The sequence below is a fragment of the Phascolarctos cinereus genome, unplaced genomic scaffold (genome assembly GCF_003287225.1).
Source record: "Phascolarctos cinereus isolate Bilbo 61053 unplaced genomic scaffold, phaCin_HiC Scaffold_5;HRSCAF=322, whole genome shotgun sequence".
In the NCBI taxonomy this organism is placed as follows: Eukaryota; Metazoa; Chordata; class Mammalia; order Diprotodontia; family Phascolarctidae; genus Phascolarctos; species Phascolarctos cinereus.
Window position 1 is genome coordinate 253,779,958 of NW_027555958.1, and position 17,701 is coordinate 253,797,658.

The 17,701-nt window shown below is 46.2% G+C and overlaps 1 protein-coding gene across 1 annotated transcript; it reads left to right on the forward strand.

Moving 5' to 3' along the window:
- The first annotated feature begins 5,903 nt into the window (after nt 1–5,903).
- On the forward strand, nt 5,904–17,543 carry ARHGEF15 (Rho guanine nucleotide exchange factor 15). The gene is made up of 16 exons (XM_020966675.2): nt 5,904–5,991; nt 7,247–7,897; nt 8,308–8,628; nt 9,126–9,165; nt 9,555–9,610; nt 9,737–9,921; nt 10,142–10,302; nt 10,498–10,650; nt 10,815–10,944; nt 11,718–11,792; nt 11,878–11,970; nt 12,482–12,642; nt 12,741–12,893; nt 13,117–13,199; nt 13,352–13,456; nt 14,149–17,543. The coding sequence occupies exons 2-16, from the start codon at nt 7,297–7,299 to the stop codon at nt 14,307–14,309; spliced, it is 2,478 nt and encodes an 825-aa protein (XP_020822334.1). The 5' UTR covers nt 5,904–5,991; nt 7,247–7,296; the 3' UTR covers nt 14,310–17,543.
- Nucleotides 17,544–17,701: the final 158 nt, after the last annotated feature.

The following is a 17,701-nucleotide window of genomic DNA, read 5'->3' on the forward strand; positions in this document are numbered from 1 at the left end:
TTTGCCTCAGTTTCCTCATCTGTAAAATGAGCTAGAGAAGGAAATGGAAAACCACTCCAGTATTTTTGTCAAGAAAACCCCAAATGGGGTCCTAAAGAGTTAGATGCAACTGAACACCAATAAATGCTGATGATTTTCAAATGTAACTGTCTTGCCCCGAACTCTCTGCTGCCCTCCAGTCTTGCATCTCCAAATGCTCTTCAGACATATTGACCTCGATGTTCAGTAGCCATCTTAAACTCAATGTATCCAAAACAGAACTCATTTTCTGTCTCCTACACCCTCGCTGTCTCTTACCTTCCTGTTTCTGTAGAGGGCAATGCTATCCTCCCGATCCTTCAGGCTTGTAACCTAGGTTACTCTTCACTCCCTCTCACTTCCCATGCCCAATCTGTTGCCAAGGTCCATCGATTTCAGCTTTGCAACATCTCTTCATTATGTTCCCTTCTTTCCTAGTGCTGGCCCTCATCACCTCAAGCCTCAATTATTTTAATAGTTTACTGGTGGGTCTGCCTGCCTCAACTTCCTCCCCACTCCAATCCATCCTGCATTCAACCACTAAAGTGATTTTCCAAAAGTACAAATTTGGCCACGTCACTCCTCTGGACTCAGCAAACTCCATCGTCTCTCTGTCAACTCCAGGATCAAATGCAAAATCCTATATTTGGCATTCAAAGCTCTTTATGACCTAGTCCCCTTCTACCTTTCCAGTCTTCTTACACCTTACTCTTCAACACATAGTTTTTGATCTAGTGACACTGTCCTCCCAGCTGTTCCATGAACAAGATACCTCTCTCTGCTCTGGCCTGTCCCACATTTCTCCCACTGTCCTCATCTCTGCCTACTGTCTTCCCTGGCTTCCTTTAATGCCCTTTAACCATTCTTAATTCTAGTGTCTTCCCTCTATTATTTCCTATTCATTTTACATATGATTTATTTGAATATATTTGTTTACTTGTTTCCCCCATCAGACTGTGAGCTCCTTGAGGGCAGGCTCTGTCTTTTGCCTCTCTTTGTATCCTCAGCTCTTAGCACAGATCTGCACAACTTGGCAGTATTACGGTAGGGGCCAAAATTAAAATAGGCTAACAGGGCAGCTGGATGGTACAATGGACAGAGCTCTGGCCTTGGAGCCAGGGGGACCTGAGTTCAAATCTACCCTCACATACTTGATACTTTCTAGCTGTGTGATGCTGGGCAAGTCACTTAACCCCAATTGCCTTGCCAAAAAAAAGAATAATGTTTCAGCGCAGCTAGGTGGCACAGTGGATAGAGCACTAGTCCTGGAGTCAGGAGGACCTGAGTTCAAATCTGGCCTCAGACACATAACACTCACTAACTGCGGGACTCTGGGCAAGTCATTTAACCCAAATTGCCTCATATATAAAAAACAAAACAAAACAAACAAACAAACAAAAAACCAAAATAGGCTGAACTTCTTCAGGCTGCGGATGGGTTTTTAGCAGCTAATTTCCCAAGTAATGGTATAATTAATGATTAAACTATTTTGCAAATAAACCATATTTTAAAAAAGGGAAATTTCAACTAATGTCAATTAATTACACCATAATGGATGAACAAGTTACGATATATAAATGTGATGGAATACTATTGTGCTATAAGAGATGATGGAGAGGGTTCCAGAGAAACCTGGAAGACTTGTATGAACTGATCAAAGTAAAGTAAACATAACCAGGAGAATAATTTATATAATGACAACAATATGGTAAAGGCAAACAACTTTGAAAGAATTAGGAGCTCTTCTTAACGTAATGACCAATCATGATTCCAGGGAACTAAAGATGAAACACCCTACCCACCTCTGGGTAGAGAGGTAAAGGACTCAGAGTACAGAATGAGACAAATATTTTTTGGACATGGCCAATATGGATATTTGTTTTGATTGACTACAAATATTTTAAACAGATTTTGCTTATCTTTTGTTTACAATTGGAGGAAGTGAGGTTCCATGGGTAAGAAGGCAGATTTTTGCCCATTGGAAAAAAATTTTTTTTCAAAAAAATGCCTGCTCAAAAATTATTAAGCTTGTTTTCCTCTTGAACGTTTTCCCTTTTCATTTCTTCTGTCTTCTGTTGATCAATGAGAGCTGCCTCCTTCATGATGACAAAGCTTCCCTGACCATTCTCTCCAGTTCTGGTTATCCTGTCAATCATACTCTTCTACTCACTGGTCATGGCTGGAAAGTCAGAATCTTTGCTCCTCATTGCCACTTCAAGGCGCTCCCTCTACCAATATCACTCAGTAACTTCTCCTCCTTTGAGGCTTTTCTATCTAGATTTATCACCCAATCAAGATCTCTACCAATCTCCAGGATACTCTCTTTTCTGAGGCAGCTAGTGGTACTGGCCACTGAAGTGCTGGGCCTACAGTCAGGAAGACCTGGGTTCAATCTGGCTGTAGACACTTACTAGCTGTATGACAGTTTCCTCATCTATAAGATGGGGATAATAATAGCACCAATATTCCAGGTTTGTTGCAAGGATCAATTGAGATAACAATTATAAAGCACTTAGCACAATGCCTGGCACATAGTAAATGCTACATAAATGTTAGCTATTGTTATTATATTTTTATTAGCTATATGATCCTGGGCATTATTCTATCATTGATCTTGCCCTGGCAAACCTTGGACTTGCATTTCTCCCACTTTCCACTGCCTTCACTCCTATTCATGTGCTGCTAAATGCAGTTGGAGGAAAATCACAAAACAATGCTGATCTGGTCCACTACACATTTATGTTGCATGGTATCAACTTGGCCCTCACCGTGGCAAAGCAATCCCTTTACACTTACCTAATTAATTCACTATCCTCCTTCTACAGTGACTTTTCAAAACCCTTTCATCCCTCCTCAAACTTCCTATGATTCTTTCCTCCCATCTTTTCAACCGAGAACCTTACTTTGTATTTCATTAAAAAATTGAGGCCATTTGCAGAGAGCCCCCTCTTCTCCTCTCCTTCTCATCTCACATCATTCCACTATATTCTATATCACCCTTGTCTCACATAAAGGAGGAGCCCTTCTCCTTGCCAAGAAAACCTCTTCTACATATACACATGATCCTATTTCTCCCTGTATTCTCCAGCAGATTGCCCCTTTTATCATCTCTACTCTCTCAATAATTTCCAATCTCTCCTTTTCTACTGGCTGTTTCCCTGTTGCTTATAAAATATGCCCATCTCTCTCCATCCTCCAAAAACGTATGTAATCTAACCCCAGAATTATCATCCTTTATCATTCTTCTCTTTCATGGGTAAACTCCTTGAAAAGGCTATCTACAATAGATACTCCCACTTCTTTTCCTTTCACTCTTTGATTCTATATGGTCTGGGAACCATCTCTCCCAAGTTACCAGTGATCTCTTTGTCAGATCTAATGGCTTTTTCTTACTCCTCATCTTCTTGATCTTTCCACAGTCTTTGATGCCATTGATCACCCTTTTCTTCTTGATGTTTTCTTTTCATGGTTTTCTTGGCACTATTCAAGCCTGGTTCCCTTTCTCCCTGTCTGACCACTCCTTCTCGATTTTCTTTGCTGAATCTCCATCCAGGTCATGATCACTAACGGTGAGTGTCCCTTAACATTTTGTCCTTTTCCCTCTTCTCTTCTCCATTTATATTATTTGTTTGCTGATCTCATCGGTCCCACGGATTTAATTATCAATCATACGTAGATGATTCTAAGAGTTATTTATCCACCCCCAAGTTCTCTGCTGACATCCAGTCTCCAAACTCCCTGTTGGACACCTCAGACTGGATGTCCCATAGAACTCTTTAGCTCATATGTCCCAAATTGAACTCATTATCTTTCCCCCTAGGCCCTCCCTTCTTCCTAACTTCCCTATTACTCTTAAGGCCATCACCATCCTCCACTGCCTTGCCTCCTTCTCTCCTCTGATACTTCCACAATCCTAATGCAAGCCCTCATCACCTTATATATTGGACTACTCCAATAGCATTTGGTTAGTCCCTCTGTCTCAAATTCTCCCCACTTCAGTACATCCTCCACTCAGCTGTCTAAGTCACCTTCCTAAAGCACAGGTATGATCATGTCACCTTCCTATTCAATAAACTCCAATGGCTCTTTATCACCTCTAGGATCAAATATAAAATCTCTGCTCAGCTGCCTTTTCTCTCCCCACATTTCTGCTTCTTCTTCATCTCCTTTTTTTTTTTTTTTGGTGAGGCAGTTGGGGTTAAGTGACTTGCCCAGAGTCACACAGCTAGTAAGTGTTATGTGTCTGAGGCCAGATTTCAACTCCTGACTTCAGGGCCAGTGCTCTGTCCACTGTGCCACCTAGCTGCTCCCCCATTTCTGCTTTTTTCAAAAGGTCTTATGAGCTGAGGGTAGGATAACAAAAGCTACCCCTCTCCTTTCCCCAACACACACACACACACACACACACACACACACACACACACACACACACACACACACCCCAGCAGGGCTACAGAATTACAGAGATTTAGAGGTAGAGACTAAGATGTCTGAATTGTGACACAGAGAGCTTGGTGGAGTTAAAGAGCCTGTAAGTGGTAGACAGTGTCCGAAGAAATGACTTGTCAGTCATAGGCATTGTCCCCCTATTACTACCCACTGCCTTGCCTCCCTCTGCTTCCACACAAACATCCACAGCCCTACCCCTGACACAATGGTCTGGGAGGGGCCAGGGAACTGGCTTCCTCTTTAGAGATCCCTATCTGTATCCTTACCTCTGGCCCAAGAGATACAGCAACAAGCCAAGAAGAGAAGGAGATTCAGGCACAGGGTGTTGGAGACTAACAAAGACATAGGTGTTTAAAAAAGGTTTTGATAAACTTAAGAATGATGGAGCCAGAATGAGTTATTGTGGGAAATCAGGGTGTTTTCGGGGGAGATCCTAATTTTTAAACTTGACATCCCTTGGCAATGTGTCAAAATATTAGGCTGGACTGAGCAGGGATCTTCGGTCCATTTCCAAACTAGCATTATATTTAAGGGAAGAGATAGAGACTCAGGGACGGAAAGATTCACACAGGTACAGGCAGAGAAAAGAAAGAGGAAGAAGAGGAGAGAAACAGACAGACAGACAGAGATAGAGACAGAGAGAAAGTGTGAGAGGAAGGACAAAGACCAAGGAACAAGGAGAGAGAAATAAAGTCACTAGGAGAAATGTAGGGAGAAAAGAAACATAGGGAGAGATAGACGGAGAGATACATGTAGAAAGTGAGAGAGAGAAGCAAGGAAAGACAGAGGCATGAGAGAGAGAGCCATAGGGGGGAAAAATTTGTGTGGAGAGAAAAATCAGAAGAGAGATATAGTGGCAAAGAGAGAGACAGAAATGTGAGAAGGGAAAGAGACACAAGAAACAAAATTACAAAATAATTTAGAATGATTTAGTGTTGTGAGGAACTTCAGAGATCATCTAGTCCTTTCCCTTCATTTTACAGATAAGAAAACTGAGGCTTGAAAAGTTTAAGTGACTTGTTTAAGTCTGTATTCCCAAAGCAAGTGTTTGTTCAGAAGTTGAACCTAGCGTGTTTTACAATCAAGAATCTTATCCTTAGATTAGTACAAGAAAGGAGAGACACACACTTGGGAAACATAGACCATAGAACCATAGGAAAGACACACCCATTGTCCCTTGAGATACACCCTCATCTGGCCCATCTCCACATAAAGCCACCACAATCTGACATGGATGTACAAGATTACAGATCCAAAGAAGGCATATATCTGCCTTCACAGGTCCTCCACTTAGACTTGCTCCCTAAAGGATCCCCCCTACCCAAGTTCACTGCTAGAAGGGATCCAAGCATCCTGATCTCCAGCATCCAGTAAAAAGCCCTGTTCAGTATATCCCTCTGGGGGGGATTGGGGGTGGGGGTGGGAAGGAGAGGAGTGTCCGGTTGGGAGGAGGGACCTGATTCCTGTTTCCTGCCCCAACTCACAGGGCAACTGGAGGTGATCAAGAGCGGAGGGAACTGCCTGGTAAGAGTTAGGGTGTCCCGGGTCCCTGGAAGGGATGGGAGTTGGGGGAGGAGGAAGAGAGCTAGGCACTATGGGATCAGATACTTGGGACCCTAAAGGGAATGGAAGCTGGGGAAAAGGGAAGAACTGGAGGCTGGGATATCTGAGTCCCTAAAGAAAATGGGCAGGTGGGTCTAGGATAACCTGGGTTCTTGAGCAGAAGAGAATATCTGGGATGGGGAGAGGGGTTCATCTGCTTGAGGCCACCTCACAAATCATCAGTGACTAGGTCTCTGGGAGAGGGAGATGGTGTCTCTCTCCGTCCAGGTCCTGAGGCAGGTTTGGGAAGCCCCTGGATGTTCCACAGGCCTGGCACCGTCTTTGGGGCTTTATCCTATTTCAGCATTTCCTTCCTCACGTTAAGGATAGGCTCCATCACAGAGATCCCCACTCAGCCCTATCCACATCCTCCTACCTTCACAAAAACACCAACGTCAGTCCCTTTCCTCAGTTCATTTTTCTCTCTCTGGGGCAAGTATGGGGCTGTGAGGATTTAGGCTGGGGTAGGAAGAGGCTGCAGTGGAGAAGGCTAGTCCTCTCTGGATGTCCCTGAGCCAGAGGCTCCAGGACTCTCCATGCAGGAAAATAAAGCTAAAAATAATCCGGAAAGGGAGAGTCCAGGAGAAAGAGGAACTTGGAAATGGGGGTGGGAACTAGAAAACGGTGATATATACTCCCTGCCTCTCCCCTCTGTATCTGTCTTGCTCCCTGTCTTTCTACCTCTGCATTCTGTCTCTGCATCTCTCTCGCTTCCAAGTTCACTTTATTAATTTATTGACACCCCCCATCCCCTCACCCTGCCACCACAAAGCATCCACTCTCCCTTCCTCTCTCCTGCCCCCTTCTCACCCACCCTCCTTTAGCTCTGACTCATTTCCCCAGGTTCCTGAAGTCAGGAAATGCAGAGACAGAAACTGAGGAACCAAGACTGGGGTGTCACTTTTGACAGACATCTCAAATAAGACACTCGGACTGGAATGAGAACCAGGAAAGAGAAAGAAATGGAAAAGGAGGAAAGGAGCAGGATGAGAAGGGGAAAAGAGAGTGAGAAAGGGGAGAAAATGAAGAATTGAGGGAGAGAGAGCAAGTGTAGAAATTATATTTTTAAGGGTTCACTATTCGGACTTCCAAATAATTTTCACAAAATTGCTTATAAATTCAAATGTTTATATCCTTCTAACCCTTGGCTAAATCTCTTCCCTTCTCCTCAATCAAGGTGATGCCTTCAGGACCAGGTCCCCCTACCCCTGTTAAACTCAGACAAAGATGTCAACCCAATCTCTTCCCCCGGCAACACCTCCATCTCAGAAGCCTCCTCGAGTCACTCGTCCGAACCCTCCTTCAAGATCACGGACTAATCCATCCCCAGGGTCACTCTTCAATGGGTCCTCTCACCAGGCAGTAGCCACCCCTCTTACTTCTCAAGATCCATTAATCTTAACCTCACTCTCCCCACCGTGTGATTCTCTCCCTACCTCTACCAAGCCCCTAATTCTTCCATCCACACCATCCCCCAAATCTAGCTCCCTTTCTTTGGCTCCACCAGATTCTTCTTCCAGTTCCCCAAGTCCCCAGGCCCTGAGCCCTGGTCTCCCTAAGCTCCTTCCCCCATTCCCAGTTTCCCAGATCAATTCCCCTGAACCTATCAGTCCCTCCCAGTCTTCATCTCCCAAATTCCTGTCCCTGCCCCATCACCCCTCAGTATCTGGCACTGTCCGGAGACTAGCTGGGAGGTTTGAGGCAGGGTCCACAGTAGGGGACCAAATTGGGGAAGCCCCACTCCAGGATGGAGTGGATGAGAATGGAGAGAAAGAAGACTGCCATGAGCGTCTGGCAGGGAGTGGACCCCAGGAGAATGTATGTCTGGGTAAGCAGTGGGACTATGGCTTGAGGTCATAGAGTGGTTTATGAGGCCTAGAAAAGACCAGATCTAGAGAGATAAACAGAATCCAGGAGGCTGAATATATGGGTCTTCAAAAGGCTTAGAGGGTAGAGAATTTGAATTGGTGACGGTATTATATGTAGTACAAAGAGTACTAGACTGGAGAAGTAAGAACAGTGGTTCAAAACCAGCTCTGCTAATGACTAGTTGTATAACCTCGGTCAAGTCTTCTTTTGGGGGCTTAGTTTTTTCCTCTGTATAAATGTTGGATTTTATGACCGGTAAAATGCCTTCTAATACTGACAAAATTTAAATAAATGTATTAAATGTCTGGGATCTTGAAGGATATAAGTGCTGGAGGCCTACCTACTCAAGTGTCTTTTGTCTCTTCCCAGATACTCCTTTATCCTGCCCACCTCGTTGTCCCTGTCTCTGTCATTTGGCACATCCTGGCCTGGAACTTAAGTGGGTATCTGTAGGGGACAGTGAGGAAGTCCCTCGTGCTCCTCCTCGTTGTCCCACACGCTCTCTCCCCAGCCCCCCGAGTAACAAGAACACCTCTGTCATTCTCACATCCTACCGATCCATGGTGGAGCACAAACTCCTGCCCCCTCTCACACCTCCCAAGCCAACTTGGGCCAGGAAGGAGGCCACCTGCCCTGAGCATCCTTCACAGACAGACTCCAACCTGCCCTCCAAAGATGGGACTTGCCCAGGTATTGGGACCTGAGAATGGGGCATGGATGCTTGCATTCCAGAGGGAAGCAGAGGCTGAGGATAGGGAGAGAGAAGAGGGAAAAGGGAATGCAGCTCCATGAAAGGGAGGAAACTACAACTCCTCACAGACCAAGAGGCAGCAGCTCAGGCTGAGAATCAGTACAAGACCTGCTGCTGAAGACTTGCTATGTAACATCCGTCCAGAGATGAAGTTCTTTTAGGGCAAGGGCTGTCTCATTTTTTCTTATATCCCCAGCACCTAGCACAGTATCTTTTATGTAGAAGGAATATATCTTAAAAAATTCACTTGAATTGAGGGCCCTTCCATCTTTGACATTCTATGGTTCCCAAAGTTGCTGGCTCCTTCATTAGCTTCTCCTTTAGTCCAGTATCTGATAAGCGATATAGTTTGTCTAGTGGTACCCTGATGGGAGCTGGGCAATCTTTGGCCATGGGAGTCAAATGCCTTACTCCTCACTGTGGTTTCTCTCTCTAGGTGACAGTCTGGAAGAATGTCCAGAGACCCCTGTGGGCAGGTACCAGATACCCTCTGATAATGCCCAACACCCTAACCATCTCCAAATTTGATTGGAAGGGTAGACCATGTTTTAAGGCCAAAGGAAAGGCCCTCTTCCTCCATGAACCCTGTTCACTCGTTCTGAGTGGTTCTCTTGCTCTTTTGAATTGCCAGTACATTAATTGTACTTACTATTCATTTGACATTTAATCATGTACTATGTTGCGACAGTTCATCCTGTGTGGTTGTTTAATTCTTCAGTGTTTATGTCTTATCTCCCCCTCCCCCCCTGCAATTTGCCCTTAAGCTCCTCTAGGGAAGAGGATATATTTGTGCAGCCTCAGTGCAGTATAGAATACTGCCTCAATTAAACTTCCAGGGAGTTTTTATTTCTCTTTCTCTCTACAGAGACCAAGAACTAGAGGTTCTGAACGAGCAGGATTGGTGCCTGCCTCTGCAGGATGGTGAGGGGCTTTGGATTCCTGGGTCTTTGAAGCAGAAGGGTCTGGAGAGGGAGAGCAAGGGTATTTGAGACTGGCCACTGGATCATTGCCCTGGAGCACCTTGACCTTCTATTACCTTTTCCTCAGAGCCCCTGTACCAGACAGCTGTGCTGGCTGAAGAGCTGTGGGGAGTTGCCAAGGACGGGAAGCTCCTCCCAACAAACCTTAGAGAACCCTCAGAACCTCGAAATACACTGTGGCAGGAGCTCCCTACGGTGCAGGAGAGTGGCCTCTTAAAGACCCTGAGCCCTCAGGAGAGGCGGATGCAGGAGGTCAGACACCTGGGTTCCGCCAGGAAATGGGAACTGAAGGGAAAGGAATGGAAAGGAAGAAGAGCTTGGGGTTGGGTGGTTGGAGGTCTGGTTCTTGGGTATGAGCGGGATTTGAGGCTGGGAGGGATCAGGGGAGACAAACTAGGGGCAAGAAACTTGGATTCTCATAGATCTTAAGCTGGAAGGGATCTCTCTCTCACATCTCTTAACTCTCTTCCAGAGTCTATTTGAGGTGGTGACATCAGAGGCCTCCTACCTTCGTTCACTTCAACTACTGATGGATACCTTTGTGCTGAGTGCTTCGCTCCGAGATACACTGACACCCCGAGACCACCATACTCTGTTCTCTAACGTGCATCGCGTCCAGGGTGTCAGCGAGCGGTCAGTCTGCCTTCCCAGGTTTCTGTCCCCTCTGTCTCCGCTTCCTTTAAGACTCCTGGTTTCCAATCCCCCAATTCCCAGTTCTCTCTTCCTCTAGACACTCGTTTGATCCCCAAATTCAGTTCTGTAAGGTGTTCTCCTGGCCCTTCTCACCGACCCAGACATCCTGACTCCCTAACCTTCTCATTCCCATAGGTTTCTGGGAGTTCTGCTATCCCGAGTGAGGAGCTCCCCTCACATCAGTGACTTATGTGATGTGGTGCATGCCCATGCTGAGGGCCCCTTCTCCGTGTATGTGGACTATGTGAGGAATCAGCAGTATCAGGAGGAGACATACAGACGCTTGATGTAAGGGCTGCCTTGACCCTTGACATCTGGGGACTGGAAGGAAAAAGTTAGGGGAGGGTTGGAGGGTTGGAAGCTGTAAGGAGAATGGGGAGGCAGGCGGTTAGTTAGATCCTGGAGAAGGCATCTGGGGCTCAGCTGCTAGATCCTGTGTCCTCCTCCTGCAGGGAGACAAACGTGCGCTTCTCAGCAGAACTGCATCGGCTGCAGAGCCTGCCCCAATGCCAGAGGCTCCCGCTGCCTTCCTTCCTGCTGCTTCCATTCCAGCGCATCACCCGGCTCCGCATGTTGCTTCAGGTGCTAGGGCCAGGGCCCCAAGCCTGGCACCCCTTGAACGGGGGGACTGCCTGCTCTGGGGTGGCAATCAACCCTACTTAGGGCTTGCTCATACAGAGATTCTGCCAAGTGGAGGATTTTCTCCAAGTCAGAGAAACTCCCAATATGGACTCCCCAACCCAGGAGCTCACTGACTCATTCTGCAGTTTGACCAAACTCCAGTCCTCAAATGAGGGCACCCCATCTTTTTTTTTTTTTTGCTTTTTGGGGAGGTGATTGACATTAAGTGACTTGCCCAAGGTCACACAGCTAGTAAGTGTTAAGTGCCTGAGACTGGATTTGAACTCAGGTCCTTCTGACTCCAAGGCCAGAGCTCTATTCACTTTGCCACCTAGCTGCCCCTAGGGCACCCCATCTTCAGAGCCTCCGAACCATGTTACCCAAGGTGGGGCTGGAAATCTCTGGTTTTCTGATTGATAGTTCCTTAGAAATCCATGATTCTCCCAACTAAGTGATACCCTTGCTCCCACCCCCACTCCACTTTTTATGCTTCTAGAGTCATCAGTTACAAATTAAAGAGCAGGTGCAGTAGAAAGAGGGTATGATACTTGTGATCAAACCCTAGTTCTGCCACCTGTGTGAATACGGGCAAGTCATTTCAACTCTAGACCTCAGTTTCCTCATCTGTAAAATAAGGATATTGAACTAAATTACATTTAAGATCCCTTCCAGATCGAAATCGATGCCCCTAGGATCCTAAAGTTCTGGGGTCACCCTTCCTTCTCTGCTCACAGAACATCCTTCGTCAGACTGAGGAGGGCTCCAGCCGACGAGAGAATGCCCAGAGAGCACTGGAGGCCATAAGTAAGGTATGGGGGAGCTGAGACCTGGAAGTCAGGTGCAAAGATGAAACAGGCAGGAGGAGTTAGGGTGACACGGGCTCCTTCTCCCCAGATTATTGAGCGATGCAGTGCTGAAGTCGGGCGAATGAAGCAGACCGAGGAGCTGATCCGGCTCAGCCAGAGGCTGCATTTCCACAAAGTCAAGGTCAGTGACCTTGGGTCCCCGGCACCCAAGTTCCCCACTGGGTCTCACTCATATCACCCCCATCCTGCTGTTTCCTAACTCCAGGCCCTAGCTGTCCAAGTTTGTTTGGTAGTAGTACCCAGGCCCTGGGTTTTTGCGGGGTAGGAGGTGGGGGAATCCTATAGAGAGGGGATGTGCTCGGGGCAGCTAGGTGATATAGTGGATAGAGCACCAGGCCTAGAGTCAGGAAGACTCATCTCCCTGAGTTAGAATCTAACCTCAGATACTTATTAGCTGTGTGACTCTGGGCAAGACATTTAACCCTGTTTGCCTCAGTTGCTCATCTGTAAAATGAGTTGGAGAAGGGAATGGCAAAACATTCCAGTATCTTTGCCAGGAAAACCCCAAATGGGTTCACAAAGACTTGGACGTGACTGAAAACAATTGAACAAGAACAAAACAGTGTGCAGAGTGGGGTACAAGAAGGTAGAGCTGTGAGTCTTTTATTTCTGCTTCCCAACCCCTGTACCAGGCTTTACCTCTGGTCTCCTGGTCCCGGCGTCTGGAACTGCAAGGAGAGCTGATGGAGTTGGGAAGCCGGAAGGGCAGGTCCCTCTTCAATTCTCGCCCCAGACTTACTCCCCTCTGTCTCCTGCTCTTCAGTGACCTACTGCTCATCACTCAGCCTAAAAGGTGGGCAGGCCTTCTGGGTGATGGTGGGGGAAGCATGTGCAAGGGGAGGAGAAGAGGGGATACCAGGCAACCTTCCTGATAATCTCTCTTCTGGGCAGTGGGCAAAGGTTATATGTTCTGGATTATGCCCACCGATCCTTGGTTCAGGCCCAGCCAGTTCCAGACCCTTCTGGTCCCCCGACTTTTCGCCTCTCACTACTCAGCAACCACCAGGGCTGCCCTACCCACCGACTACTCCAAACCTCTTCTCTGTGAGTCTTGACATCCTAACCCCTGGGTGCTCCTGGATAGGCCACCCAGAACATATTATCTGACCCCTTGATATATACTTCCCTACAACTCCGTGATTCCTCCAATCTCTTCCCCCAAACCAACCCCCTCTATCTCAATCCCTGCTCCACCCCCTCAGGCTGCCTCTAGGAATCTAGGGGACCAGCTGTGACTTCTCCACGTTCTGTCTAATCCCTTTCCCAGGTCTGATATGCAGCGCTGGCTGGGGGCCTTCCCCACTCCGGGACCCCCTCCTTGTTCTCCAGACACCATCTATGAGGAGTGGGGTGAGGACAAGCTTGATGACAAGATGGTGGTGGGGGAAAGGACATCATGAGGAAATGGAGTTTGGGGATAAAAAGGGGAGGGATGAGCCAGGAGCATTTTCAGGGGACCTGGGTCTTAGCCTCATTCTGTATCTCTCCCATATGCCCTCCAGACTGCCCCCAGGCCCTGAGCATAAATTCTCATGTAACTGCCAAGACAAAGGATCTAAGCCTGGAGTCTGGGGATCTTGTCAACCAGTTTCACAAAAGTCCAGAGGGTAAGTGAAAACAGATTTATCTCTTAGTAATCCCCAACATTTTCCCACTCATCCTCCTACCTATCAGGCCACTCTTGGTGAGACCCTTTCAATTCAAACATTTATTGTTTGCTGAATACTGAGTTCTGTGCTAGGCACTAGGGGACATGGATAAGGGACATTAGATAAAACACGGTCCCTGCAAATGTCTACTCAAGTGATCCGACACATACATAATAGCTACAACGCAAAACACTGCATAAGCCCTTAAGAAAGATCAGATAGAATGATCCAGGAGAGAGAAATAAAAGCCATTACTAGCTGGGAGGAGGTGAAATAAAGGAGGTGATTAACTTAATTGTAAGAGGTGGCATTTGAAATGGGCATTATTAGCCAACAGGCAAGATTTCAACAGATCAGGGTGGAGATGGGGAAGGCAATCAAGCTGCTACTCAAGTCACTCTCCTGATCCTTCCCACTCACCCCAAACACCCACTAGAGCGGGGTTCTTAGCCAATTTTTTTTGTCATAGATCCTTCTGGCAGTGTGATGAGGTCTATAAACTCCCCAGAATATGTTTTATAAAGCATAAAAATAACATATTGGACTATAAAGGAAACATTTTTATTGAAATACAATTATCCAGTTTTTTAAAATCGAATTCTCACACCCCAGAGAACCCTAGGAACCACTTAAACCTCCTTTCTTTCCAGCCTGGCTGAAGGGTATCCATGGGTCGTATGCTGCTCAGTTAGCAAGTGAGGTGACAGGTGAGCACACCCGACGGAAAAACCTGCAGCAGCAAAAGCAGTTACTTCGAGAGGCTGGGAAGCAACTACATACGACGCCCACGCTCACCCTCTCCGGGTGCTAGGAGCATCCTCCCGCACTAAGGTAGGTGCGTTGTGGACTTAGGCTTACATCTCCCCGAAGACGCCAGTCTCGGAACAGCCAGCCAATACGGGAGTGGCATTCCTCTGAATAGCCAATGAAGCCAGAGTCATCTCAAACCCAACCAATGAAAATGATAGTTTCCTGAATTATCAACCAATGGGAGACACATACTCAAGATACAGGAGCCAATGAAGATAGAGCTATATGCCTCTTTTTTCTTAAAAAGACTGGAGAACAAAGTCTCTTCATCCCCTATGTGCTTACAGCTTGTGGGGACCCGTGGTGGCCAAGAAGCCATTTTCATTCAGGACCTGGTGTGTAAAACTTGTATATGGAGTGTTCGTTCAGGAAGGACTAGAACCTCTGGTGTGAGAGTTTGCCAAGCCCTTTTCAGGGCTGCTCATCCACCTCGGGTGTCTATCTGGCACTCAACTCTTATTTGTGGCTCCAAGGAGCTGTAGCATAGGCAGCAGCCACGTCCTAGTAAACTGTCTAGGCAAATGAGCTAATCCAGGTTGAGGGTAATCAACAGGCCTCAGACCTGCCAGTGAGTTAGGAGGATGTCTTTCCCAAGCACCTGAAGACTTTCCTGGCCTAATGGGCCGATAAGAACAGTTCATTCCAATGGCCACGAAAGCAGCTGAAGCAGGTGCTGTGAAGCACTTAGACCTTGCCAAGTCAACCACTGCATCCCGGACTATCACCAGTTGTCCTGACTTGCCTTACCATTGGACTTTCATGACTCTGGAAGAGAGCTAGAGTGTGTAACTCTGCCTCACTTAAATCCAATGCACATTTAAATCAAGAAATCACCCCAGGATGTCATTGGTCCTCTTTGAAAGGAAGTATGAACAGTTTACAGATTATGAGGACACCAAAGGCCAAGGAAGCCAATGTCATTCAGGACCAAACAGCCAATGGGGAATAAAGGCACTAATGTGGTAACCAACCAGTGAGGATGGAACTTCAAAAAGTTTTCTTATTGAGACTCAGTCACACCCTTAGACCACTGTTCTTGGGATGCCCCTTCCCCTCACTGTGGTATCTAGGATGTATGTATATGGAGGGAAGACCTGAATCTGGGGTGAAAACTAAAAAAATCTGATGGGTTTGCTTTAAAACCCAGGCTGGGGCTTCCAAGAGTTGATGTGCCAAGCCATCTTTGATGACAAAGCTTTCCTCTCCTCCACTAGATTTTTTTACCCCCTTTCTCTCCATTTCTGGGGCACATCATAAGTGGGTCTTGGAAGTAAATGATGCTTTGGTAAAGTGTAGGACAACTCATGGAGGGTGTGATAGGATGAGAGGAGGTGCTTGGACCAAGGAATAGAAGAAATACATCTAGACTGGGGTGGGGGGGGTCAGGAGGTTCTGTCACTTAACCAGCTCTGTGATGTTGGACAAGTCAATTTTCCTCTCTAAGACTCAGTTTCCTCACCCCAGTCAACATACATTTATTAAGAGCTTCTTATGTGCCAGGAACTATGCTAAGCATAAGGGCTATAAAGCAAGGCAAAAACATGGTCACTGCCCTCAAAGAGCTCACATTTTCTAGAGCCTCTAAAATAAAACTAATGCCTACCTCACAGGATTGTTTGATAATCTATAAGATTATGGATATCAGAGCACTTAGCAAACTATATATGCATATGTATATGTATATTAAGGAACTGGGAGCTTGGAGCATGAGGAAATGAGTGGCTGGCACTCATGCTTAAGTTCAGGTTCTGGGAGGGGGAGAGCAGAATTATATGGCACTAGTGCCACCCACTTCTTGGTCCCATGGAAGGAGCTAAGGTTGGAGGACGAGGTCTGGGGACAGTGGAAGGCAGTGCAGCCCCCAAGTGGTCATGGCCTTCCAATTTTGGCAGCTGGAGCATTTGAGGTCATGGACAAGTTGGTTTGTTGTCTGGGTTTCTTCTTGTACATTCTGGATGTTTCCCAGAAGATCCAGGCAAAGCAGAATAAAATAGAAAATGGGGAGCTGTTCCTCATATGGATTGTCAGCTTTTCAAGCAATGACCACCCCAGGATTAAAGTTGGTTATGGTAAAAGAGATAGAGGGCCACACAGAACACAGAGAAAGGAGCAGATGTGTGTGGAAACATAGGGATGCAGAACTGGGCAAACCTTTCTCTCCCCCTTTTTATTGGCTGGTGTAAAAACTTACTAAAAGGCAGGTATATGGGAAGTTCAGAATACAGAGAGTATAAGATTTAACATAGAGAGATTATTTAAGGTGTAGCTAATCATTTAGAATATATTTGTAACATGACTTTGGAAAGTTTTGACTTGGTGGCTCACATCTACAACTGCCTATTGGACATCTTGAACTGGATGTCCTCTAGACATTTTAAACTCAGTTTAGCCAAAACTCAACTTATTTTCTCCCCTTTCCTCCCCAGCTTGCCCTTCTTCCCATCTATCTTATCTTGTCAAGGGTACCACCTTCCTTCCCAGTCATGGGGGTTCCCAATCTAGATGTCATCTTTGACTCTATTCTCTCTCACCCCTCCCGTCCCCATATTTAATCAGTTGCTAAATCCTATCAATTCCACTTTCCTAACCTCCTCATCCCCCTTCTCTGCTCTAACACTACCACTACCCTGGTGCAGACCACCATCACCTCATACCTAGGCTACTCCATTAGCACTCTGCTTCAAGTCTCTCCCTACTCTTCTCCATTTTCCATTCAAATGTTAAAATGACCATGTCACTCCCCCATGTCAATAAACTCCCAGGTCCATCTATAACCCCAGGATCAAATATAAAGTCCTTTGCTTTGATTTTTAAAGTCCTTTATAACCCTGCTCCCTCTTACCTTTCTAATCTTTTATACCTAACGCCCTCCCCACATATTCTACATTCTAGGGACATTGGCCTCCTAGCACAGGATGCTCCATCTCCTTACTCTATTCATTTTCCCTGTCTTCCTCCAAGTCTTAGTGAAAAATCTCACCTTCTACAAGAAGTCGTTCTAGATCCCCTTTAATGCGAATGCCTTTGCTTTGTTGATTATATCTAATTTATCCTGTATATATCTTGTTTGCGCATAACTGTTTGCATGTTGTTACACACACATCCCCACCTCCCCCACCTTAGACTGTGAGCTCCTTGAGAGTAGAAACTAGTTTTTCCCATTTTTCTATATTTTCAGTGCTTAGCACAGTGTCTGGACCTGTAGAAGGTGCTTAATAAATATTTGTTGACTGTTTGAGTGACTGCTGCTGGGGTTACTGGGAAGCAAAATGATGTTGTGGAAAGAACAATGGATTTAGAATTGGAAGACTGAGGTTCAAGCCCTATCAATTGCCATTTGCTACCTGTATGACCTTGGGCACGTTTCTTAACTTCATTTTACTGCAAGGCTTC